This window comes from Rhinolophus ferrumequinum, chromosome 12, assembly GCF_004115265.2.
Source record: "Rhinolophus ferrumequinum isolate MPI-CBG mRhiFer1 chromosome 12, mRhiFer1_v1.p, whole genome shotgun sequence".
Lineage (NCBI taxonomy): Eukaryota > Metazoa > Chordata > Mammalia > Chiroptera > Rhinolophidae > Rhinolophus > Rhinolophus ferrumequinum.
Window position 1 is genome coordinate 36,165,706 of NC_046295.1, and position 27,362 is coordinate 36,193,067.

The following is a 27,362-nucleotide window of genomic DNA, read 5'->3' on the forward strand; positions in this document are numbered from 1 at the left end:
AAGCACCTCCGCCACTCCCCTCCCATTTCCAGGAGGCAGGGCCGCAGCGCAATGTCAGCCCAGGCGCAGGTGATTCCGCTCTGCTTGGTCCTTCCCCGAAGCCCTGCGGCTTAGACTTTTCCCACCGAGTCACCCAAAGCCCCTCCTCCTGCCATCCCACCTCCCGGCGGCCGGGGTGGGGGTGAGGGAGTTTAAAGCCGACCTCCCTTCGCATTATAGGTTACCAGAGTCCCTCTCTGTGCTGGACCAGAAGGGGGCGAGGGACCACCGCGCTTCTCCTGCGCTGCTGTCCATCCCCAGCTCGGCGGGTGGGGGACAGACTCTTAGGTTGTCAGCCGCTAGCTCCAATGTGCGCTGACCGCGGCGTCCCTCCTAGCTCGAGGGACCTATTTAAAAAATTGGGGCTGGGCACCCTTCCTGGACGCCAGGAAGCGGACGCGGGTTCGGCTGTGACCCAAAGGCTGCAGCAGCCCCGCGGCGCGAGCGCAGGGCGCGCGTGGGTGTGTGTGGGTGAGAGTGAGGGTGCGCTCGGGGCAGGCCGGAGGCGGACCCGCCCGGTGGCAGGTGGGTGCGGCCGGCGGGAGCCGGGGCGGCGGTGGCGGCGGCGGCGGCAACAGCAGCAAGTGGTTGGGCCGTGCGCATTTCCTTCCCTCCCCCTTGGCCTCGGAGCCCGCCCGCGGTGCCCAGTGCGTGGCGCCCGCGACTCCGCTCCGCGTCCCCTCCCTGCTGCCACCGGCCGCTCCCTTCCCCGCCCGTCCATGTCCCTGCCCGTGGTGCTCCCGGGCTCCTGCTGCCCGGTGGCCGGGCTCTCGGGCGGGCCCCAGGCCGGGGGCCCGGGCGCCGCGGCCGCTGCTGCCCAGGAGCCGCCGCTGCCCCCGCTGCGGCCCCGCTGGCCCCGGGCCGCGCTGCCGCCCCCAGTGCGGCCTCGGTGCTCCGCCACGGCCGCCGCGGTACTAGCGGCGCCGCCCGGGCTCTCCTCCCGCCGGGCCGCCGCCGCCGCCGCCGCCGCCGCGGCCCCAGGCTCTGCGCTGCTGCCGGCTCGCCCGCTGTTGTCGCTCGGGCTGCTGCAGCTGATCCTGGGTTGCTGCATGGTGGCACTCAGCTTCGGGGCGCTGTCGCTGAGCAGCTCCCCGCAGGTGAAGAACTCGTGCCCGTTCTGGGCTGGCTCCTCGGTGAGTGCCTCGCGCGTACAGCTCGCTTCGGCGGGGCCCACCCAGGGAGCCGGGGGCTCTGGCCGGTCCCCTCCACTGTGCCATGATTGGGCTTGCAAGGCTGCAGGTGGGGGAGCACAGTTGAAGTTTTTGGGAAAAAAAGGCTTAAAGAGAGTGAAATTCAGGGGTGAATTGGGTTGCACCTGGCAGTGTCTGTTCCCCACAGGCTAAACGATTTTGTTGTCTTTGTCAAGCTAATAGAATATAGCAGGTCCCTAGCACTTTCGAAGATTGGAAGAATGGGGCTGGGTGTCAGAAAAGTGGGAGGAAAATGATTGAACTTTTAGCCACTGAGTATTAATACTTCCCTGGCAATGTCCGCGAGGGGAGGGCAGGGATTTTGATGTTTAGTTCACTGATGTATGGACAGTGCCTGGCACATAACAGGTGTATTTGTAGGAGGGGTGAAGTGACAGTTTGACAGAGGCACATCACTTGTTTTCTTCCAGCTTACAACACATTGTAAATGTGAAATGTATCTGGTGTAGGATGGCTCCACTCTATTTAGGGCTGAGTTCAGGAGGTAATGACAGGGTGTGTGTAAACTCCTGGTTGTACCTGGTGAATGGAACCGGGCCGTAAGCCCCCACTTGGTTCCTGGAGCTACACAGGCTGCTGAACAGAATTTAATTCTTCAGAACCTGAACCATCATTATGCAAGATCTCTCCAAAGCCAAAGGAGCTGGGACAGCTAGCTGGAGATGTCTGCCCCACTCAGGGACCTGGCCCTGCCTCTTCCAACAGGAAAAGCTGATATGCAGCAAAGGTGCCTGGCCTCCAAGAAAGGCTGCATGCGGCCCCCAGCACCTCTAGCCACTGGGTGGCTACTCATCCCCAGCTTCATAACAATTTCACAGCTTCTAAGGCATCCATCCTCTTGAGGTTTGTCTCTAGTGGAGAGACTTGGAAACAGGTGTTTTGGGGAAGATCGTGGAAGATGAGTAGTTTAAAGTAAATGACCTTTTTATGGACTAACAAAATCTAAACGTGCCTATAGTTTTGATGAAGAGCTGTAATGAATATATATTCTGAATGCATAAAAACTGTCCTTTTGTAGGTCCACACACACCCAGATTCAAGACCAAATTTTAAGAATATAGGGAGAATTAATTGAACCCAAAGTAATTGTTTGAAAAGAACATCAAGTACCTCAAGTGTGGCCTGACATTTTATCCTTAAAGTGATGGCAATTAGCTCTCTTTGGAAATGCTTTGATGCTAGATGATCTTACTGTGGTACAACTTATGCTTTGGTATCTGGAGTCCACAGTCTGTGAATCATGTAAAAGAAGTCCCACGCTCTTGGCCCTACCCTTGGGGTCTCCTGTTGACCTCCCTGAGTGTTCTTTAAAACTCCAGGAGGAGGGGTCTTCTTGACTGGGTGGGGATTAGATCCATTATGCTCCCTAGTCCATTTGTCAGACTAAATTCAGCCAAATGGTTGGTGCATTTTATTCCTCTAAATATTATGGGTCGGAAGTGAATCTCGCATACGTTTTTATGAATTTGCTCTTTGTAAAATCATAATCTCTTGTCTTCTCAAAGGTAGCTATTTAGGATTACTGAAAACTATTTTTTCCCTTCTAAAATTAAAACCCCAAATCAGTGTACTATTGTGATTTATTTCAGAGGTACGTTGACTCAGATGTCAATCAAGCCAGAGTTGGAGTTGATGAAGTATTAAACCAAAAAAAAAAGGCCATCAGCTAGAAGAAGAAGTTGGCTGTTCATCCCCTCCCTTGCCCTTTCCCCCCCCAACCTGCTGGCTGGGTGTGTCCTTGTCTCCAGGACCCAGCAAGCCAGAGCAGGGAAAGAATCAATTATTTGGAACTAAGTTTTCTTCTATAGATACATTTTTCACAGCCTGCCCCCCAGCTCTATATGCAAACTTACAGCTGTTCGTTATTCTTATTTTTCGTGGCTTGTTTCTGAGGTTGACCTTGGAATTTGCAAAGTGACAACAGAACCAGCAGACACTGCGTCTCCAGAACAACTAAATAGGATTTGAGGATGGCATTAGGCATCATGACGACGTTCTAGGTATTTTAGGAAAAAAGTCTCACCAGTATAAATACCTGCATTTATGGATGTGAGAGAGATGTTGGTTATTTTTTTTAACTCTGCATTATGGAAGAATTTAAATTTATTATAACATTGCACAATGAACCCTCATGTATCCTCACCCAGCTCCAACTGTTGTTTCATCTGGACCTCTTCCTGGCTCTGCTGCTGGCTGTGTGTGTTCTGATAACTCTAGGACGATGGGTATTCCAGGCAGGGGAGGAATTATTAGGTTAGTGCAAAAGTAATTACGGTTTTTGCAAATATTTTTAACCTTTTAAACCGCAGTTACTTTTGCACCAACCTAATAGTTCCATCATGCTCCCTAAGCCATTTGTCAGATTAAATTCCCATATCATTTTGAAGCAAATCTCAGACATCACGTCATTTCGTGTGTTAATGTTTTAATATGTGTATATTTTTAAAAAGAGAGTATAAACAATAGAGAGACAGCATGGAAGTGACCAGGAAGTCTTAAGAATCCCTCTCCACTTTTAATCTTTTATTATGAAATTTTAAAATCACAACAAATGTAAAAAGAATAGTATAATGAACCTCCATTTTTCTGTCACCCAGCTTTAGTAGCTGCCAACACATGGCCACTTTATACCCACATCTACCCCTCCTTCTTAACACCCACTGGATTATTTTAAGGTAAAGCCTGGATATCATAATTTCAGCCATTAAATATTTTTGTATGTATTTCTAAAAGAAAGGTGGCTTAATAGTTAAAAGAAAGGGACTTACTAGCACATTACAACTGATTTAAAGAGAGCTAAACTAAGGTTTTTATGAAAAAAGCTTAAAAATTAAGACTTGAAGACTGCATAATTTTTTGAAAAAAATAAGAGCTTTACCGAGATATACAGGTAACCCCCGTATAATATGGTGGCTAGTTTCCTAAAAATGCCATGTTTTGTGAATCTGTGTTATACGAAACAAAGAACTAGTACAAAAAAAGGGGTTAGGTTCCAAAAATTAAAAAAAAAAGATTATATTTTTATGATTAAGAGAAATATCTTTATTAAAGCAATTTTCACCAAAAGTGTAACATTAAATTTATATTAAATAATGTTTTCTTCATCATCGCTACTACTGTGTTTTCCTGAAAATAAGACTGGATCTTATATTAAGTTTTGTTCCAAAAGACGCATTAGGGCTATGTTCAGGGGATGTCATCCTGAAAAATATGCTAGGGCTTATTTTCCGGTTAGGTCTTATTTTCTGGGAAACATGGTAAGCACCATTAACCGAGGGCGTTTTCTTTTTGACAAGATATCTTCATCATCTAAACTTAATACTCCACGAACAAAATGGATTTAAAGTTCTAATAAATTTTAAAATTCTGCAGTCAAATCTGATACGACATCCATGCTCGAATGAAAAATTTCAAGTGAGATATCTTTTGCTCTTAAAAGCTCTTATTATGCTCCGCGTTGTTTGGGGATTTCTCTAATTCTCAAGCCGTGTTAGAGTGAAACCATGTTCTAGGATGCCATGTTGTATGAGGGTTTCCCCAGTTCTCGAACCGTGTTATAGAAGTGCCGTGTTATATGGGGGTTACCTGTAATTCACATTCCATACAATTCAACCATTTAAAATGTGCAATTCAATGATTTTTAGTAAATTCACAGAGTTGTGTAACCACCATCAATTTTAGAATATTTTCATCACCCCTAAAAGAAGCCCTGTACCCATTAGCAATCACTCTGCATTTTCCCCTCACCCTTGTATCCTTAGACAATCACTGATTCATCTATTTTCTATCTCTCTGGATTTGTTATTCTGGAGATTTCATATAAATGGAATCATACAATATGTGGTCCTTTTTGAGTGGCTTCTTTCCCTTAGCATAATGTTTGCAAGGTTCGACCATGTTGTGGCATGTATCAATACGTCATTCCTGTTTATTGCCAAATGAGATTCTATTATATGGATGCACCACGTTTTATTTATCACTCAGAAGTTTTATTGGCATATGAAACTAGGTAGCAGTGCCAACTTAAGGCTAAGGTTACTTCAGCCCCACGTAGGAACACAGTAAAACGATATCCTCATATTTCAAGCTTTGAATGACCATTATGTACCTTAATCTACTAAATTGCCTAAAAATGGGCAAATCTTTTGGCTTCAATAAAAATTTTGCTTGTATATTTGACACAAAATTAAATTAAGGGACAAATATATTCATTTGAAAGGACGATTGTGTTCAACACAGTACAGTTCAAGCATATTTTTCCATGTACATTCAGCTTGAGGCTGAAATTTTGAAGCTTCCTTCACTTGTCTGAACCTTGAAGGTATATTTTATCTATTTGAATACATATTTAAGAAACAACAAGTCCTATAAAGACTCTTTTTCATACTTTCAGCAAAGTGTTTTTAATGGACTCATTGTTTTCGAGCACTGTGTGATCATTTGTTTTCTTCCTGGTATCCTTGGTTAATGACTCATTGTTAGTATTACCGAAGTTCATGAAGCTAAGAGATCAGGTTGTGAAAACCACCTGAAGTTTGACTCCAGATGGATGGCAGAGAGAAGATCTCGACGTCCATGTTCAGGCCATGCTGTCTTGCTCCTGATATGGGGGAACATTTTGTTAACATTAGATTCCACTGGGATGACGGAAGACCCAGCCAACCACAGTGCGTTAGATTTAAGGAAAGAGTAGAGAGTTGCATTGGTTTGTGTCTCCTTCTAAAAACAAAATTCCTGACTCTGATATGATCCTTGGGAGATAGTTCAGGCAAGTGTTAAGGAATTGGTTATTGTTTTGGGCCCTCCTCCAGGAGCCCGAATCTCTTTTATTGTCTGTATACATCCATGTGTCTGTGCTTGAAGTCGCTGACTGGCATTCATGGTCACCCATCCCTTGAGTCTGTGATTCTTTGGCAATATTCCAAAGTTCCTTATAAAGAAACAGACATTGGTGAACCTTAAGGTAAATCTTTTTTTAAAAAGTTGCAATGACAAAATATAAAAAGGAATGAATGGTCCAAAGGTGGAACTAAGGCAAAAATTCTGCAGTCTTTACCGATTAATTTTTTCTGTCATAACCATCAAATACTACTTTAAGAAGCATTTTGACTATAGTTTTTGTGATGACTTTTATTGATTTTCTTTGCTCCTTTATTTTACCCGGTGGCAGAGTTACACTGGTAAAATCTTGAGCAAGTCTTTGAGCCTCTCAGTCTCAGTTACTCGTCTGTAAGATGGGTGGGATGATTCTTGCCTCAAAATTAATTTTGTGAGGGTGTAATTAGAGAACATTTAGAGGAGTGCTTTGCTGCTGTGCCCTGGCACATACTAGAACTTCTATCCATAGTTTTTAAACATTAAGGCAATATTTTATTAAAGTAAGGTGAACAGGCCAGGTTTTTGTGGGACATTCTGGTAACCATCATGTATACATTAGAAATATCCAGTTGCCCACTTCCTCAGGTTTTTTTATGAGTCATGCTGGACAAATAGGGAAGAATCATATGTACACACACTTTTTTATTTTTTAATTGCCGATGTAAAAGCTATAGGGCAAGATAGGTTATTGACAGGTTTGATTATTGTGTGCTTATTTACAAGGTAAATATGGAATATTTACAACATGGCTCTTTTTTAAAATCTCCGTTTAGATATAGCAAATTTTGACAAATAATCCAGAACAGGGGTGGCAGGATGGCTCAGTTGGTTAGAGTGAGAGCTCTAAACAACAGGGTCACCCAGTTTCCCACATGGGCCCATTCCCACATGGGCCAGTGAGCTGCGCCCTCCACAACTAGATTGAACACAGCGAGCTGCCACTGAGCTTCCGGAGGGGTGGCCGGATGGCTCAGTTGGTTAGAGCGCGAGCTCTCAACAACAAAGTTGCCGGTTCAATTCCCACATGGGATGGTGGGCTGCGCCCCCTGCAACTAAAGATTGAAAATGGCAACTGGACTTGGAGCTGAGCTGCGCCCTCCACAACTAGATTGAAGGACAACGATTTGGAGCTGATGGGCCCTGGAGAAACACACTATTTCCCAATAATAATAATAATAAAAAAATCCAGAACATTTTTACCCTAAGACATGTTAATGGATTAACAAAGAAAAACAGGAGAGTAATATTATATGCTTTTGATCTTAATGATTTGATCTTTAAGTTGAAAAAATTAAAACACATAAACTATATATGGAGGATAACAATGATTCCTGCCTGGAGTATCTCAGAATCCTTTGCAATATCAGAAAAAAGAAAGGCCTCTGCCTCTTCCTGAAAGCTACAAGGTGTGGGTTGCAAGTGAGCAAAACCAAAATTGTAATGAATCTCATTATAATAATATAGAGATAATAATACAGAGAAAATAAGTTTTTGCCTGTTCATTCAGAGCAAGTTGCATCTTGCACTGGGTGGAAAGAATGCTGATGGAGTTGCTTTTTGCTGTTGATTATTCTTTTAAGAAGCACAGGATTAAAAAATGTGTTTAGGCTTCCATAGTCATTTTTGAGCAAGTTCATCTCCTATGTTTGACTTTTATTCACTCATTTATTCATCATCCATTCATTGATTCATTGACTCTTGCCATAACTAACTTGAGGAGCCTTTAGTGGTATTTGAGTGAATATTCCCAGATTCAAACCCTCATGAGATTGTCAGCGAGTGTAAAACACAATTAAACAATTAATAGAATTATTGTGTAATGGGTGCTATGAAGGGCCATTGTTAAAAGACTTTCTTGACTTCCTTCTGATGGAGCTCCAACTACTGCTGCCACAAAGGGATGTAGAAGCAAAGCATATTCTGATTCCTATTTTTTAAAAAATAATAGTGAAATTTGTTTATTGTAGAAATGTTGGGAAATTCAGAAAGAAAAGGACAGAGAGAATTAAAATCACCCACAATCCCACTGGAAACATTTTTAATGTGTTTCTTTCCACTCCTTTTTTTTAAAAAAAGTATAGTTGATATACAATATCATATTAGTTATATTAGTTTCAGGTGTACAATATAGTGATTCAACATTTTTATACTTTACAATGTGTTCACCCCACTAATTCTAGTAATCATCTGTCACCATGGAAACTTACCACAGTATATTGACTATATTCCCCTTCACCTTTTTCACCCATTTCTCCACCCCTCCTATTCTGGTAACCATCCCTTTGGTCTCTACGAGTCTGTTTTTGTTTTGTTTCATTTGTTCATTTGTTTTTGTTTTTTGTTTTTTAGATTCCACATATAATTGAAACCATGTGGTATTTGTTTTTCTGTCTGACTTATTTCAGTTAACATAATACTCTGTAGGTCCATCCATGTCACAAATGGCAAGATTTCATTCTTTTTTATATTCCATTGTGTGTGTGTGTGTGTGTGTGTACTACATTTTCTTTATCCATTTATCTATTGATGGACACCTAGCTTGCTTCCATTATCTTTGCTCTTGTAAATAATGCTGCAATGAACATACGGATGCGTATATCTTTTCAAATTAGTGTTTTTATTTTCTTCGGGTAAATACCCAGAAGTGGAATTGCTAGGTTGTATGGTATATCTATTTTTAGTTTTTGAAAGAATCTCCATAATGTTTTCCATAGTGGCTGTACCAATTTGCAGTCTACCATCTTCTTTTCTCCCTTCCCCAAACCCATGAATTCCACCTGTCACCCCAGATGACATGTGAGCATCCATTCCCTAAGTCTTGAGCTCTTAAAAGATTCACCCCCAACTGCAGCATTCTCGAAGCTTCCTCTGTCCTCCTTCCTCTGTTTTCCCTTTCCACTCACAGGGTTCCCAAAGGGTCTTCGGGCTTCACTGGGCTTGAAGAGTGGGAGAAATTGAGTAGAAGTCAGCGTTTGCCTTTGTTGCAGGGTTCAGGACTGAGGTGGATGTAACTACAATTCCACCCTCAACTGGAATGCGTGTAGTTCCTTAAAGTATCCCTATAAAGAAGGGTGGTTTGCGAAAAATCCTGTTGGGATTTAACATGGGTGTGTGCTAATTCTATAAAATAGTTCAAATGGAATTGGAACCTTTAAATATTTTGTCTTCCAATCCGTGAGTGTGATATATGTCTTCATTTTTGGGAGTCTTTATTTAATATTGCTCAGTAAGCTTTATATTTCTCTCTACTGAGGTCTTAAGTAGTTTTGCCTCATGTACTTTAGATTATTGATATTTCTTATTTGTCAAATATATTTTGTACATATTTTAAAAATTATGTCTTCAATTTAGTGTGTCGCTTGTATATGCCAACTACCCCCTCCAAAAAAAGAAATAAAGATAGCTTAATTCTTTTGTCCCAGATACCCTTCGTTTGAAATAACAGTTGTATCTGTCATGATTTATAAATTAATTAGTTAATTAATTTCTTAATTCAACAAATCGACCCCTTTGAACTTAGCAACCTTGGACTTTATCCAACAGAAATAAAAAGCACTGTTTTTAAGGATATATGTTCATGGATGTTTACTGCAGCATTGTTTGTGAGGGCAAAAAACTGGAAACAGAATGAATATCCATGAATATGGAAATGATTGATACATTAGGTACAGCCATACAAAGGAATAGTATGTAGCCTTTAAATGGAAATGCGTGATAGCTATTCTGTGGACATGAAGAGAGATTACCATGAAGGATTTATTGAGCGAGAAAAAGGAGAGGAGGAAAAGTATATTTTATGATCCATTTTTTTATAATTATACCCCTGTGCATGTGTGTATATATATACGTACACATGTGTGTTTAGTGATAAGGGTTTAGAGAAAAATATGTACCTGTGTAAAAGATGTAAACATACTCAATTGTTAACGTGGAGGAAAGTGGGATGACGGCTGGTGGGAGAGGTGAGAAGTATAGCTTCGGCATATCACTACTTTTATGAGCTTTTATGGGCTGGGCTGGACATCTCACTTTCATAATATTATTTTGATGGAAAAAATGTGTTCCAAAACCCTGAACCACAGTGTTCTGTATTAATGGAAACTGGGGGCATAAATATCAAACACTAACTGATCATTCAAATCATATTTATAGTTGAGTGAAATGAGCGGTTTGTGTTTCCCTCAAGGGCAGTCCAATTTTCAGTTATGTTTCCACAAAAATAGTTGCATTTTCTCAGCAAAGCCCACTAAACAGCAGGGTGGGCAGGCAGGGGGCACATTCGTCCACACACACACATGCATGTGTGCACACAGGGACTTACGCACACATACATACACATGCACGGACACGTGCAAGCATGCGTGCCCACATAGTCTGCAGGGTGGAGCCAGCACTGGACCACGGAGTTTCTGAGGAATTGCTATCATCATAGCGGGGTAACCCTTTTGAGTTAGAAGAGACCCAGAGATGGTTTCCGTCACTTACCATGTTTCTAAGAAAGGAAGAGTGTGGACCAGAAAAGTGAAATGACTTGGCTAAGGTCAGATAGCTATTTAGAAGCCAAGTGGAGAACCTGGACTCCAAGGTCGCATGGATACCAGTTCCAATTTGTGAAGTAGATACAGCCTGTACTCTCTAGACGAGCTGCACTTGTGAATGTCTCCAGGCAGGAATCCTTTAGAGTGGGGAAATATCCTATTGAATTTGAGATGGTTGCAAGGATATAGTGCCTAGTGGGCAGACAGCTGATAGTAGGTTTGAGCCTAGAAGGGATACAAAGAAATTGTTGCTTATCTACCCATATATGGTTTTTGGTCCTTGATAGAAGTGGGTAGACTTGACCTCTGCTGGTTTGATGTTGTGGAATGATTTGCTCTCAGTCTGTAAATGGAGAATGGAGAATATTGCAAGCAGGCCTGTGTGCTTTGAATTTGAAGTAACACTGCCAAATCCTTACTGATTTGTAGTTAATAAACAGTAATCGTGAAATGGTGCATTTGAGTGATTTTGGTAAAACGTGCACTTGAAAGAAAATCCTCATGACTGCATTCAGCAGAGGCACTTTATTATACAAAGGGAAATGTGCTCAAGTGCCATCAGAATGCCCCTGGGCTGCATAATTAGTTTGATTATTCTTCAACTGCTTAGTGAAATGTGTTATTCAAAGGGTGGATGGTTTCCAATTTACGTTTTTGCAAAATGCTGGTTCCTTTTTACCGAGGGTTTTAGCTTGTTTATTGAAGTGGTATTTTGCAACAGGAGATCTTCTCACTGTAGCCCCTCCCGCTTTGTACAATACATGCTCAGGAATATTTATTAGTTGCCAGTCATGTGACAGGTACTGTGCTAGGGGCTGGGGACTCAGAGAGACAAGATAGGAATTCACAGTTAGTGGGCAAGACAGAGATATTTGTTTTGGAAGAAAATGATATGTAGAGGGCTTCCAGGAGGGTAAGGGTGGTGGGATCAGTGAAGCCTTCTCAGAGGAGGTGACTGTTAGTTGGGGCCTTGCAGGATGCATAGGAGGTCTCAGGTAACTCGGAGGGGAGTTGGAAGGAGAAAGAGCACTGCAGTAAAGAGAGGCACAAAGCCTCAGAATGTCTAGAGCCTGGTCGGTTTAAGGAAAGATAGATGTGCCTGGAAGGAAGGTGTTGGTGCGGAGGGCAGGGCTACATGGAAACCAGGCTTAAGAAACAGGCAGGGGAAGATCCTGAAGGCCTTATGTACTGTTTTGAGGCCTTATTTACTATTTTACTATTTCTTGTTCCATAAAGATGGGTATCCACCTAATGAAGGGAGGGTTGCAGCGAGACTTGCGTATTATGAGGTGGACTCTGGCAACAGAATAAGTGCTACTGGGGGCAGGGAGCCTGGATCAGAAATACTGATTCCTTCACTACCCAGAAGGATAGGCTAATTTCTGTCTGTATTCTTAGTTGACCTTAAGAAAAAACATGCACAGTCAGTAAAAAAGCTTTCGGGCCTTGATCTTGAACGATAGTCCAAAGTGGTCTACCAAGGCTCATGTAATCAGCAGGCGTATTAATTAAATGTTTGAGTTAGAAGTCTTTGAAATGTAAGTATTTTAAAAATATTTATACTTGAGAGCCTGGGGCTTAGTTTATTAGAATTGGTCCCTGTTCTAGATTTATGATACTGTTTATCCTTGTAGGTGATACTCTCTGGAATCATAGGATTAACAACTTGGAAACGGCCTATGATACTCCTGGTATGTATTGTTCTTATAAATTGTTACCCTTTGTAAAATGTGCTATTTATGAAGTTTGTTGAAATAAACCATTGAAGAAATGCTAAAGCTTCCTTGTTCATTAAAAAAAGAGGTTAGCAGGCAGCCGGCTGGATCAGTTGGTTAGAGCTCAGTGCTCATAACACCAAGGTTGCTGGTTCGATTCCCACATGGGCCACTGAGCTGCGCACCCCTCCCCAACTAGATTGAAAACAATGACTTGACTTGGAACTGATGGATCTTGGAAAAACACACTGTTTCCCAATATTCCCCAATAAAAATTACAAAAAAAAAAAAAGAGGTTAACAGTGGACAAAATTAGAAGTCAGATGTTCTCATAACAGTAAAGTAAGAGGATAATTTTGCCACTTTTCTGATTCAGTTTAAGTTTCTTATATACCCAATGCTAAATACGTGTTTCCAGTTCCAGGATTAGACCTATCGTAAAGATATAATTAAGAAAAAAAAAGTTTCTGGTGGACATTTTAAAGCATATACAAAAGGGGAGGGAATAATATAATGAACTCCCTGTACCACTCACACGGCTTCAGTAATTGTATGTTCACTGATGGCCAGTCTTGTTCGCCTAGACCCTCGCCCATTCCCCTCCCCCATATTCTTTTTTCCTCTATATTCTTTTGAAGCAAATCTCAGGTATTAATCATGAATAAATACTTTTTTTATTGTTATAATGTTTTGGTTGGCCAACCTCAGAATTTCATTGCTTGTATTGTTTCTCATTTTATCACACAAATGTTACATTTTTATGATAATATAGACATATTTGGTGACTTAGTTTTTCATTATTGAGGTAAATTTACATAATGAAAAATTAACTGTTTTAAAATGTACAATTCAGTAGCATTTAATACCTTCCCAATGTTCAACCTTTGTTTTTATTTGCTATGTCCTTTTGATTCAAGGAATACTATAAAAAATAGACAACCAATGGAGTTGCCAACTTTCAAGAATGAAGTAGAGGGTGTAGGAAGTTTGATCTGAAGTATACTTAAATTTTTTTTCCCTATATTTAACTTATTTTCCCACTTGTCTCCCATCCATTTTGAAATAGGGTTAAGTCATTTTCTTGTCATTTTGTGTATATATTAATACTTAACAGTTTATCTTAAGCAGACCACTATTTGCTAGGTGATGGGTAATAAATACAAAACTAGTTAAATTCTTAAATATTAGGTTGGTGCAAAAGTTATTGTGGTTTTGCAATTGTTTTTAACCTTTTAAACCACAATTACTTTTGCACGAACCTAAAACAAGGAGAAGAAGCAGATTGTAGCATGCAATCAGAAAAATGGAGCCCACTACTGTGTCACTCGATGGTCTTGAGTAACTGAAGCGTTTTCAGGCCCACAAGACAATGTAGGCAATATTTTACCAGTCTATCAATTATTGCATTTAGTGAAATGATGCTAGTATTTCTGGAATGAATTATTGGAGTAACATTTTATTATATTAGCAGGATAGGGAAAAATGGGGCTTTGGATGAGTTTTATGGCATATGTTATGAGTACCTGAGGTTTGTTTTGCAACGACTTTCTAGGTTTACAGTCTCCGCAGAAGAATTTTGGATGGTGTTCAATGTTTATATTAATATTTGGTTATAGGAGTCATCTTTTTCCATTGGGTCAATATTGAAATGCTCAGTAATACAAACTTCAAGTATTTAAATTAAAATCAGAAACTTTCTAATGCTATTTGCACTTTGAAAATTCTAAATGGTGAAGAGACTATATGTATGTGTTCCGGATAGATACGGAGAAAGCCCTCCTTTTAAGACATTCATTTCTTTAACATGTTTTCTTTTGGAAAAGTACCTTATAAATTTATGATATGAGCTCAAGCAACTTTAAAAGAAAAAGATCTTAATAAAAATGTTTCTTTTTTATATTCCTTTAAATGTCTCATCTTTGTTGGTAAGTATATGTACTTGGTCACATAGTTTTAACCAGTTTGTACATCCTATGTTGTGCTCTGCTTTTTCTGACTAATGTTAAACTAATTAAGTTCATAGCAGTAAATATTGTTTCCCTGTATGAGGCTATCACTTGAAATTGCTAAGGAGCATTCTGTTATATTTCGGTATTACCATCAGTGAAAAGCCTGACAGACATCTGAGCTTCATATTTTGACTGTTATGGATTATGTATTTAGAAGGTCATGTCGAGATTGTTTTCAAATGTTAATTAACATCAGTTTATAAAGAAGATAAGTTAACTGATGAGAATCGTAGAAGGGAAAACTTTCTGAATATGTCAATAGATCATTTGAGCCTTAGTCAAATCATAAATGAAAAATCCTCAGTCCACGTGAATCTTAATAGTAGTATATCATTATAACCTGTGTCAAATGCTTTTGTTATGTTAAAAAATGAAAAAAAGTTGTGATATAATGAAAACAACTGGACAGACCAGACACACTCCTAATTTGAGTTCTAGCCCATCCCCCAAAGGCTGCATAACTCTGGGCAAACCACTTAACTTTTCTGAATCTAGTTTTCTTTTCTGAACAGAGGGAATAATCTCAGGACACTGAGGGGTGGATCAACCACCATTGCTCTGCCCTTAGTGGATACTTTAATTTTTTGTTGTTGTTGTTTTGCCCCCCCCACCCCTTCCTGAGTTTCGGGAATGCACCCTTGGATAATTTTCGGTGTGAGGCCGTGCTCCACGAGAGAAGCCAGTAGGCCCTGTGGGTCTGTTTCTCGAAGACCCAGGCTTGGCTGCTCAGAATTCCAGCCTTTCTCCCCTTCCTGTCCCACACTCTGCCCACAGAAGCACCTTTTGACTCTTACCCAGCCAGGCTGTCTTACATAAACCCGGGACCTTCTTCCTCTAGCTGTTTGTTGGCCAGCTCCTTTTCTTCTGGGTCAGCTTAGCAGTCACTTCCTGAAAGAGACCTTCCCCGACCACCTGATTACAGCGGTCCCTCATCCTTGCTGTTCTCCGTGTCCCATCCCTGAATATTGGCTTCACAGCCTGGAATTGGCCCGTGTGCTGTTCGGTTGCAGTTGTCTGTCTCCCCCAGTAAATAGGCAGATCTGTGAGGACCAGGGGTGAGGGGGTGGGGAGGGGTGGGGTCTTGTCCATCTTCTTCACCCCACGTCCCCATTGCGCTCAATACTCAAAACAGCTATTGTTGACGATGGACTGCATTTGGCAGTGAATAAGAAATTTAGGTCCTAAGTGAGTTCTCAGAGTTTCTCTCTTTTGTCTTAAATTTCTCTCACTTGCTTTTGTTCTCTGGAACTTTGTATTCTTGCCCTTTTAACTTCAGGGTGGTTAGGGAGTATTTTGCTGGTGGAGGTTGCATGGGGGCTGGTTAGTCTTTTCAGGGCTCTTTGAGAGGCAAGCTGTCCTCATTTTTGAGTTGTTGGGTGTACAGCCATCTCGAACAGTTGAATACTTCCTTTTGAGAACCATTTACATTTGTGCTCCCTCTTTTGTGATTATTTCGGTGATTGCATCAGGTTTTATACTGGTTTGAACAAAGAAGGATCAGTTTGACCTAGTTCCTTCAAACTCAAGTTTTCATGGAAACTCAAAGTTGGAAGCTCTCATTCACTGGGTCCTCTTCCTTATACTGATAAAATACTCATATGTCCAGAACACAAATAGTAATGTTGGAAAATAGTTTGTAAATATTTATATTAATAGCTACTTTTGGCTATGACGTGTGTGCATGCATGGGCAGGCGTGTGTGTGTGTGTGTGTGTGTGTGTGTGTGTGTATGCATGCACAATATTCTAGTTTGATTATTTTCCATCAAGAGCAAAACATTTTCCATTTTTAACGAATGTCCTTATTTTTCTAGATATCAGTCCTTTTTCATTCTAATAAAATGTTTTATAAATCTTTACAAATCACAGACTCACTGCTAGAAATGACCTTAAAGATTGTCTTGTTTAGTCAGGTCAGTTAGAAAATGAAATTGTCTTAATAGGACATTTTTCTTTGGTGGTACATTTAGTAAGAATTGCCACTGTCAAAGCCAGGCCTTCTGCCTATAATTTTGGTTGCTTATAAAGTAGTAATTTGAACTATTGTTTTTGTTTGTTTGTTTGTTTTTGTTTTTTCTTGTCAGTTTGGAACAGATGAGATGAATATGATCTTAAAGCTGATACAAGGACAGCTTTAGTCTTTAGCACCAAGAATGAAGGTTCTTCCCTGGTGATGTTCTTAGATCACATCTGTGGTTTATTCTCAGCTGTTGATTTGCACCTTAGCCTGAGACTGGAAGAGGTAAATGTATTGGCTATTTAAAAAACTTATCCATCATTTTCTCTTCTAATTTCAAGATTATAGTATTTAGGGTAAATCCCTCATTACCCAAAGAGACTCAAAAACGCCTTAAATAAAATACACAGACATTCCCCCTCCTCTCCGCCATCTAACCGTCCAAGTAGGTGAGGCTGGCAAGATGGTCTGCTCCATGAAGCCATTTGGGAATTCAGGTTCTTTCCATCTTACTGTGCCTCGAAGGGCCAGCCATGGAATACCCAGATACTTTGTCAAACGAGATTGAGGAATTAGCCTCAGCAGTTAGTCAGAAATAGTTACAGGTGGGTTATGCCACAAGATACATGGTGGTCCTTTCGTTGCTGATGATCTGAAGCATGGCTGGGGTCACAATACCCACGTGCAGTTTAGACATCTGTACATTTATAAAATGAACTCTGAAACTCTGGCTTTGTGCAGTATGGTTCTTTCAAGTATATGTCATGGTTGTCAGTAATTTGGAATGAGCTGTGCTTTGAGAGTTCAAGAAACCTGCATTTTAATGCTCATATGTTACCACTAATTATTGGGTGATCTTGGCGAAATCCCTTGATTTCTATTTCTGTAAAATGAAGGGCTTAGATCAGAAAAATCTTTTAAGAGTCCTTCTAGCTCTCCTATTGTAGGTTTCCAGATACTCTTTAGTTACCTGGATGGTATTTTAACTTTAGATGGGCATTTTCAGCAAGCCATGGAAGTGCCCTGTGGTTGTTTCACTCTTGGTTTTTAAAGGCACAGCAATGGATGACTGTTCTCACTCTTCAGAATTATTAATAATACTCTCTTGCATGTCTATAATGCTTAAGAGTTTACCAGGTTCTTTTATATACCTTTCTCATGTGATTTATACGGCAGGTATCATTTCTATCTGATAGGTAAGGGACCAGGGGTTCAGGAGTTAACTGGCTTATCCAGTTCACAACCAGATGAACTATTATTAGAAAGAAACTAGGGGCTTTGGCTTCCAGTCCAGTGTTTGTTTCATTGTACCATTCTGTCACCAACTCCATTAGCAGACTGGTAGGTACTTTCCTGTGGCCAACAGGAAGTGTGTGTGTGTGTGTGTGTGTGTGTATAAAGTGTCATTTAAATAACTTATTTTGTTATTTGTGACTGTCCAATTCTTTTTCAAGGTCTGAAGTGGAAAAAGTTTCAGGAATTTTATCTTTGACCTGAGAGCCAGAGGCAGAAATGAACATAGCAACAAAAGGTCCAGTTTTGATTTTTAGTCCTGTCCTGTCATTTTCAATTGGCAAATGGGCAAGGAAATGATCACATTGTCCCCTTGTACAATGTGAATTGCAGGATTGCAGTGATGAACAGAAGACATGAATGCACATTGAAATGGGATGTCGGCTAGGCAAGCACATTATGCTGTATTTTTTTTTTTTTTTAATCATCCACTGAGAAAATGTGTAAGAGATCTATCTGGTTGGTCAGTTTGGTGTGTCATTAACTCATGGCAGCAAAATATGCACGTAGCCATTGTGAAGTCCCCCTGGATTGGGTTTGGGCTTAATCTGTGGCCACAGCGGATTGAGTCCATTGGCAATAGAGCTTTCTTTCATTTCCTTCCTTTGATTACCTGCTCCCAGGAACTGTGTGCATTGGCTAAAAGCTTGGCACCCTCAGAGATAGGAAGTACTTGTGTGGTTCCTCTCTGGGCAGAATCAAAGCCTGGGCAGTACCTTGCTCTGCAAATTTACATCTGCAAAGCCACTAGGATATGCTCTCATTAGCAGGTTAAGTTTGGTGGCAACAAGTAATTGCCAAAGCTTTGAAGTAATCTCCCTGCCAAGTCGATTGTTACAGTGGAAATTAAGCCTCAGGCCAAATTCTGCTATACACGCAAATACTTAATAGCCAACAAACAAATTGTTCATGCACTTTGTTATGCCAGCTTAAAGGATAGAAAGCTGGGATTTTTATCGAGCTTACAGCACACAGTATGAACAATTTTTTACCTCTGGTTCTTGTTGCATTCACTTGTTTTGAATACCACTGCTGATAACCTGAAATCCTGTTGATCAAGCAAAGCTAAGTTTATTGTACCTGTTGCTGTAAGAGCGAACACCTCCTTACCAGGAGTTCTCAGAAGAGGTGAATCAAAGAGGGCTCCCGTTGGAAGATTTTAGGGTGAGTTTTGCAAGACAGGGGATTGATGTAGTTTGGGCCGAATCTATGAGCTAATAGCTTTGGGTTGGTGAACAAGTGGAAAGGAGGGCCTGGAAACAAGATTTGATCAGTGGGCTCTTCACTTTAATAAATTATTTCAGTTGGTTCACAGTCTTACCTTGGAGGAACAAGTATTTCCTGGAGCGAATGTTATCTTTGCTTGTTCTCAGTATTGTTTACTATAGGGTCAGAAAAGTTGTGGTCGGTCCCAGAATTGATTAACACAGGGATAGGAGATTATGTTGGTTTTCGTTCTCACCACCAATTTCATGGGGAACCCATGTTAAACATCTGTTACACTGATTAAACAAACTAATAATGTCATCAATTGGACAACTAATTTTTATAGTCACTATGCCAATTTAGCAAAGTTGCTTATATGTTGTTGGGAGAGAGAAATAAAGAAAGCAGCTTCTGGAGTATGGCCTTTTTCATAAATGCTAGCTAACTGTCCTGGAATATGAATTCTTGATTTTCCCAACCAATGGCACATAGTATCACACTACCTGTGCTAAAGTGTTTTGAAGTGCATCACACATCCACTCTCGTAGTACGTGAGTATCTGGGTGACTGAAGAGAGCCCTCTGACCAGTCCTGCATCTAGGCTGTCTGGGCCCAACAGTCTATAGTGCCCACGTTCTGAATGTGACTGTGGGAAAACGGCATGAACCATGAGTTTGGGGCAGGAGGAGAGGCCATTTTGAATGGAGGAACATTGTCATGTGAGAAGTTGCAGAATAACACGTACAGTACCTTTGTGTGAATGTATGTATGCTTTAAAAACCTGGGAGATCATATATAGGTATTTGCAGTTACATAGAAAATTTCTGAAAGGATATACAAGAAGTTATTTACAGTAGGCACTTCTGCTGAGGGCAGTGGGAATGGGTAGGAAGGAGACTCGGCCCTTGTGCTTTATCTTGGAAAGGCCATATGTGGTGTGAAGAGAAGGCTGGCTAGTTTCTTGTTTTGTTTGTGTTGGGCCCCCGGTAGCTGCTGTCTCCAAACTCTCCTTTTCGGGTTGGTTCATCTGCCTTTATGTGAGTCTTTGATGAGAGGTGGGGCTCCACAGCCAGCTACGGAAGCTTCTGAGGCCATTTGATTCCACTTCCGAATGCCAGCAGCCAGGGAACCCGTGACCTCCACGCACCGAACTTCCTGCCCAGGACCCTGGAGCTGGAGCCACTGATGCAAAATAGCTGGGTGCTTAGAATTCATTAGGTAAAAGAGGCAACCGGTGTCCAAGGCTGGCAATCAGGGACCTATTTTTCCGGTGGCATAACCTTGGTAGAGGTTCCAGCACCCAGCTGACCTTGGCTCCATCCTGGGTTTCTGAACCTGGTTCCTGTGGATTCTGTGAGCTACCTGATAGCCTTGCAAGAAATTCCTTTTCTGCTTAAATAGCCCGACGTGGTTTCTGTTGTCCACAACATAAGCAAGAACTCTGACTGCTGTAGGTCCATGATTTTTTCCCTCCATAAGTGGTACTTTTATAACAATTTTTTAAAAAATGACTTCAAAAATAACAAGGTTCATTTTAAACATTGGGTCATTTATGGTAACTCAGTTGAAGAACAAGAAATCCAGTGGGAGCTCAAGTTTGGTTAATGGTGAGTGTTTGACTTGGGTGGAAAGTGTTGTGAAGAGGCGGAGGTGGAGGAGGGTATCAGGGCTGGCTGAGATGGCGGTAGAATTGGATGTTATGAGCTGTCTCAACGAGGATACCAAAAGGTTTCCTTGTGGGTCTCTTTAATAAGAGAAAAAGAATAACTTACAAATGGACCGTGTGTATTAGCAGGTATTCTGTATGTTGATGGAGGGAAGAGTATAGATTTGAGTCAGACCTAGATCTGATTGGGCTCCCCTAATTAGTTGTAAAATTTGGGGCACAATAAATAAATCACCTCTCTGAGACTGTTATCCATTTATTTTATGTCTGTATCTATAAAATATATTTATATGTGATATACATACACACACACACACACACACACACACAATGTACATATATCTCAAACCTATATGGCATATATACCGGGGTGCCAGAAAAATGTATACAAGTGGACACTTTGGTCAACGTTGCACAAGCAGTAGTTCGCCGTAATCAGAAGTGTCTGGACACTGATGGTAACCCCTTTGAGCACCTGTTGTAATTGCAGAAGTCAAACGTGTAAGTAATTGCAGAAGTCAAACGTGACACGTATTCATCTTTTGTTATCGGTATATATTGAGTGTTACAATTTTAATAGTTTTTTCCTTTCTTAAAATGTGTATACTTTGTTTGGCACCCTCTGTATATACACACTCCATACATACATGAAACACATCACTGTAACATTGTGACATTTTATAATTTACTAAATGCCTTTTAAGAGGAAAACTATCCTTTTTATTTAGAAAAGGGGAAGTTCATTGGCCCTGCTGACTTGTATCAATAATAATAATTAGAAGTTGGTGCCTTCCTCCCAGCACCCAAACCTGCTTGCACTCTCCGAACTAACCGTTTGAAGCTAATGTCTAGTTTTAGTGCTCCTGGTGGCTGTCCCCACCGTGCTCACATGTGGGGTTTGTTACATAGCCTCCTCGCCTCTTTTTTTTTTCTTTTTGAAATTACTATTTCCCCTATTGATGGCTTTATAATTTGAAGTAATATTATAAACTTCAATTTATTAATTCATCACCTTTGCATGGTATCTTTTGACTCTCTCTTAGGAGGTGAAGACGGTAGCCTTTAGCTCTACTTCTTTCCCCTCCCACCTCCCAATTTTTGATATTAACACTGTTATCTTTATGTTGTCAGTGTTTTCATAGTTACATTTTGCTCTTAAACTATATTATACCGCTCACACTTTGTCTGTAAATTGCTTATAAAATAGGGAAAACCAATAATAGCATTTATGTGAACGTGATTGCACCCGGGTGTTAGAATCAGATCCTTTATGGCCAGATTCACGTGAGGCTGCAATAGAGCCCAAGCCTACAGCGCTCACATGTCGGTGTATGTTAGACTTTCTGAGCGGGACTTACAAAGCTTCTGAGTGAAAAATCAGTTTCACAATCCTTAGCTGATCTCCATCCCCAGCCTATAAAAAGGTTAGGGATTAAAGCGACACATGTTTTCCAGAAAGTTACTGAATTGCTGTGGCATTTTGAGTTCTACCTCCCCATGGGGAGCGGAGAGGTGCTTAAAGATAAGCGCTTGGAGAACCTGATATGGGTCCCTTGATGGTGGACTGGACTGGTGTCAGGCACATGCCTGGGGGAATTTAAAGGGCTGGTTGGAGTACCTGGTAGCCTCAGAGTTAAAGACAGCAGTTGGGCAATCAGTGTACTACTGTCACAGGCTCAGCCCAGCATGCGTACTGCCAGCTGACCAGATGGGCCCTGCAGGAGAGAACAGACCTGGGGTGAGTGTAGATCCTGTCCCGGAGAGCCCCTGGTGAGGAGACCACAGCCTTCCCTGCTGGATGCCCACGTCAAGGGAACGCAGGCTCAACAATGGGTACCTCAGAGGAGACAGTGGAACCCCATTCGGGAGAGAGTCCTCTGTAAGCACATGCCGACGCAGATGTGAACAGTCAGGTGAGCTCCCACTGCCCCTTACCTGTTAACCATCATGCCCTGGCCTCCCCCTCCCGCCCCCCTCTCCTAAATGACAGAGCTGTGGTGAGCACGCGGGGGAGACATAGACACAAAAAGCAGGGAAATCAGGAAGACTGCATCACTCCCTTCCTTTCCCACTGCAGGCTTGCTTGCTTCCCAGTCATCAGCCCGACGAGAAGGGAAGCTGAAATTTAAATAAAGTTCCAAGTTTTGACTGGGACACAGGTCTGGACATTTTAATGGCCTAAGTGAGACTTATTGTGACTTGAAGCGACTGGGGTACTTTTTGTATCTGGTAGTGACGAGAGAAGTCACGGGTCCAGCCCCAAATTTCATCTGAGGGGTCAGGAAGAACTCGCCCTACAAAGTGGGCTTGAACAACACTGGTGACGAGAGCAAAGTGGTTTCCTGTTGACTCATGGGCATCATGAGTCCTGCTTGTTCAAGGGATCAGCTAGAGTATTTACGTAGCACCAGGAAGAATGATCAGATCTAGAGAGAAGGAAATGTAACCCGTGTATCACTTGAGGGAGGACAGTTTCAAATATCCACGTCAAATCTTTTTTTTTTTTCTTGTTCTCTATCATTTGCTCAGTATTACGTCTCATTTTAATTTGCTTCAGCTTTGGACCGTAACTCTGAAAGCTATATTTATGTTTTTTTCTGGAGTTTTCAAATGACTCTTCTTTTTCTGGTTGACAAAAATAAAAATAAAAACACCTAATCTCAGAGACCATCTCGCTGCTTATTTTTTAACAGATTTATTGACATAAAATTGGCATACCATAACATTTAAAGTGTACACATCAATGGTTAGCATGTTCACAGACTTGTGCAAACATCTCCACCATCAATTGTAGAACATTTTCATCACCCCCAAAAGAAACCCTGTATCCATTGGAAGTCATTCCTGATTTCCTCCCAATACTCCCAGCCCTAGGAAACCGCAATGCAGTTTCTGTCTCTATAAGTTTGTGTATTCTGGGTGTTTCAAATAAATGGAGTCATATAATACGTGATCCTTTGTAACTGGCTTCTTTCACTTGGCAGATTTTTTTTTTTTTTAGCACAATTTGAATAATATTCCATTGATGGATATGCCACATTTTATTTATTCATCAGTTGATGGACGTTCCTACTTTTGGGTTATTATGAAGAATGCTGCAGTGAGCATTAGTGTACTAGTTTTTTCTATAGACGTGCTTTTATTTCTCTTGGCTATGTGCTTAGGAGTAGAATTGCTGAGTCGTACGGTAACTCTGTTTAACCCTTTAAGGAGCTGTTTTCTGAAGTGGCTGTGCCTGTTTACATTCCAGTCAGCAGTGTATACGATTTCTCCACATCTTTGTCAACACTTATCATTGTCTGTATTTTTTTTTTTTTATTATAGCCATCCTTATGGTTGTGAAGTGGTATCTCACTGTGGTTTTGATTTGATGTTGAGCATCTTTTCATGTACTTATTGATTTTTGCATGTCTTCTTTGGAGAAATGTCTATTCAGATCCTTTGCCCATTTTTAAATTGGATTATTTGTCTTTTTTTTTTTTTTTTACAGGTCCCTTATCAGATAAATGATTTGTAAATAATTTCTGTCATTCTGTGGGTTATCTTTTTACTTTTTTGATGGTGTCTTTTGAAGCACAAAAGTTTTTAATTTTGATGAAGTGTAAGACATGTCTTTCTTTAACACTGAGCACTTTTTCAGTTTCTTTGAGTATTTCCTTCTTTCAATTTGTTCTGCTCTTTCTTTCTAAAACATTTAACAATCAGATATTGAACCTCTTGAATTGAGCCTTTTTGTTTCCTAACTTTTCACAGTCTCACATTTTCTATTTCTTTGGCTTTTTTTATTCACATTCTGGCTATTTTCTTATTTTTCTCCTGCCATCCTATTGAAGTATTTATTTTGATAATTATGGATTTTAATGTTCAGAAACTCTTTTTTGATCTCTGATTTGTCTTTGTTCATAGAAGTTGTGCTTCTTTATGTTTGCTGTAATTTCCCCTAAGACCATGGACTTTATAGACAGACCACCTGAAACTGCATCCTAACTCTGCCACTTCTAGCTATGTGACCTTGGGCAAATTACTTAACCTGTCTGTTCCTCAGTTTCCTCAGAATGAGAATACTAATATCTCATAGAATTAGTGGGTTAATACATGATTCTCAGTTATGTGTTTATTATTATTAAAAACTATTGCAAACATTACAAATATTACCAATCTAGTTCTTTAGTCATAACTAGAATGATTTATGCTTTTAATCACTGCCTTCTTTGTGTCAGTCTCTTTCCACAACAGACTTGTCTGTGGGGAAAGCTGCCCGGGAGCTCTGTGCAACTGAGTCGGCCTTAGTGATGGATAGGCTTTATTTTAGGGTGTGTTTGAGAGAAGCAGGCAGATGACCCCACTATGCCGAAAAGAAGACCTGACCTTGTAAGGAATATTCCACCAGGAACTTCACACCCCCAGGCAGATTCTCTAGCTATGTTAGACAGAAGTTCACTAGTATTAGCTGGTAGACAAATGCTACTTCTTGTTACTTTAGCACCTGAAAAAGTCTCCAATATTTTTTATTATGTGTTTTATTATGAAAATTCTCAAACTTGCAGAAAAGTTGAGCAAATACCACCACAAATTCTCGTATACTTCCCACTGAGATTCAGTAGCTGTTAATGTTTTGCTATGTTTGCTATGTCTATACATAAGTTAAGATTTTTACATTGAACTATTTCAAAGTTTCAGACATCATGGTACTTTACTCCTATATACTTTAGGAGGCATCTTCTAAAAATAAGACATTCTTTTACCTCACCATAATACCATTATCATAACTAAGAAAATGATCCGTAATTTCCTAATGTCATCTAATAGTCAGCCCATATTTACATTTCCCCAATCACTCCAAAATGCTGTATAAATTTTTCTTAATCAAAAATCTTTTTAACTGAAGTATGATTTGTGTACACTTCTATATGTATATGTGTACAGCTTGATATATGATCAAAACGTGACTACCCCTGTGTAACCTCTTTTTTTTAAATCCAGGATCCAGTCAGTGTTCAGTCATTTCATTTGATTATTGTCTCGTTAGTCTTTTGTGTTCTAGAATACTCTTCTGCCACTTTTTTTTTTTCCTTTTTCTAGGAATTGGCTTTGTGAAGAGATGAGTCAAATTGGTTTATTTCTTTTTCTCCTCTCTCTCCTTTATCTTCTTCCCTTCCATCTCCTTTCTTTCTTTTCTTTTCCCTCTTCTCCTCTTTCTGATTCCTTTCCTTTCCCCTCTTCCATTTTCTCCTCCTCCTTCTCCTCCTCCTTCTCCTCTTCCTTCTTCTTTTGATGTAAATTTCAAGTAGACGCCTAATCTAAGAGACATACCGCAAACCCCCTTGTATCCATGGCCCTGCGACAATAATCATTAACACATGTTCAGACTTGCCTCATCTACACCCCTAACCTGTGGGTTGTTTTGAAATAAATCCCAGCCCTTAACAACATTTCATCCTTACACATTTCAGTATAGATATAAAAGACACATCTGAGAGGTTAGCAAGGGCTGTTTACTAGAGCATGAACATGTGACCTCCTCATGTAACAGCCCCTCTGCGTTGTGGGTAGTTTCTGAGAGGCAGGGGGGTGGGGGGGATCTCAGATAAGTGTTCCAAGAGGCCCAGGTGGCCCAGGCTTCTTATAATCTTCCCTTGTATGTCCCAGAATGTCACTTCTGCTGCATTCTGTTGGTCACACAAGTTCCTAAGGCTAGCTTAGAATCAAGGGGAAGGGAATTGGGAATTGGACTCCATTTCTTTTTTTTTTGTCCACACAGTGTTTTTATTTTTATTCAACTCTAAGCAAATAGTAGAATTAACACAACATTTAGCTAGACCGGCTTTTCTTACACCAGTAAAGAGTGATCAAATCTAACAAGCACAGACTTACGGATTTTTGATTACCTCACCCAGCCCTGCAGCTTGTCTAGACGGCCGTGCCTCAACAGGAAAGCGACTCTCCCCATTGCTTTTTCCAGAACTACTCTTTAAAGGGCCCCTAGTAAACAATCCGAGACATACCATATTGGGGGTTAGCAGACATTCCAGCCTCTGGTTGTCTGGTGAGAGACAGGGCCGGGAAAACACATCTCAGAAGGTGCCATTAGGCACAATTCCATTTCCAGAACTTTTTAATCATCCCAAACAAAAACTCTGTACCCATTAACCACCATTCTACTTTCTGTCTCTATGAATTTGACCTCCTATAAATATAATCATACGATATTTGTCCTTTTGTATCTAGCTTGTTTCAATTAGCATAATGTTTTCAGGGTTCATTTCTGTTGTAGTATGTGTCAGTACTTCCTTTTTACGGCTGGATAATATTCCATTTTATGGATTGGACTTCACCTCTTGATGTGAGAAACAGTCTGTGATTACAGAGCGGAAGGACTGGATGGTGGCCGTTTTTGGAAACTTGACTCTGAGTAGCAGATTCTTCTCAAAAAGCTGGGATCATCATTGCTGGGGTGTCATAAGATCTGCCTCTCTAACTTACTAAATCTCGAGAAACTAACAGCAGTGGAGAAGAGGCCAGAAGCAAGAAGAGCACACAAATTAGAGAAGTACAAAGGAAAGGAGAAAAGAATAATGGAATAAGGAAAGTGATGTCTCAGGATTCATAGATGTGCAATTTTGTTTGGAACTAACTTTCAGCTGCCTTTATCTTCAAATCCAAATTTACTTCTGCCACCTTCTTCCCAAGAGGCATAGCAGACTACATCCTGACTCTTTCACCTTGTTTGAATAGCCAGTCTTATGTGTCATGTAACCTTCTGATTATTTCTTTTGAGATTCTCCTTAGGATGTTTTCCTCCTAGTCGTAGCCGCACTCCTGATGAGAACATGTAAATTTAGGCATGCAGA

The 27,362-nt window shown here is 40.7% G+C and overlaps 1 protein-coding gene across 1 annotated transcript in view; it reads left to right on the plus strand.

The window, feature by feature from the left end:
* The first annotated feature begins 261 nt into the window (after positions 1 to 261).
* ENTREP1 (endosomal transmembrane epsin interactor 1) overlaps positions 262 to 27,362 on the plus strand; it is a 59,849-nt gene continuing 32,748 nt past the window's right edge. The window contains exons 1-2 of the mRNA XM_033124030.1: positions 262 to 1,172; positions 12,301 to 12,357. Of these exons, the coding sequence (XP_032979921.1) occupies positions 348 to 1,172; positions 12,301 to 12,357 (882 nt within the window). The 5' untranslated portion in view covers positions 262 to 347. The remainder of the gene's footprint in view (positions 1,173 to 12,300; positions 12,358 to 27,362) is intronic.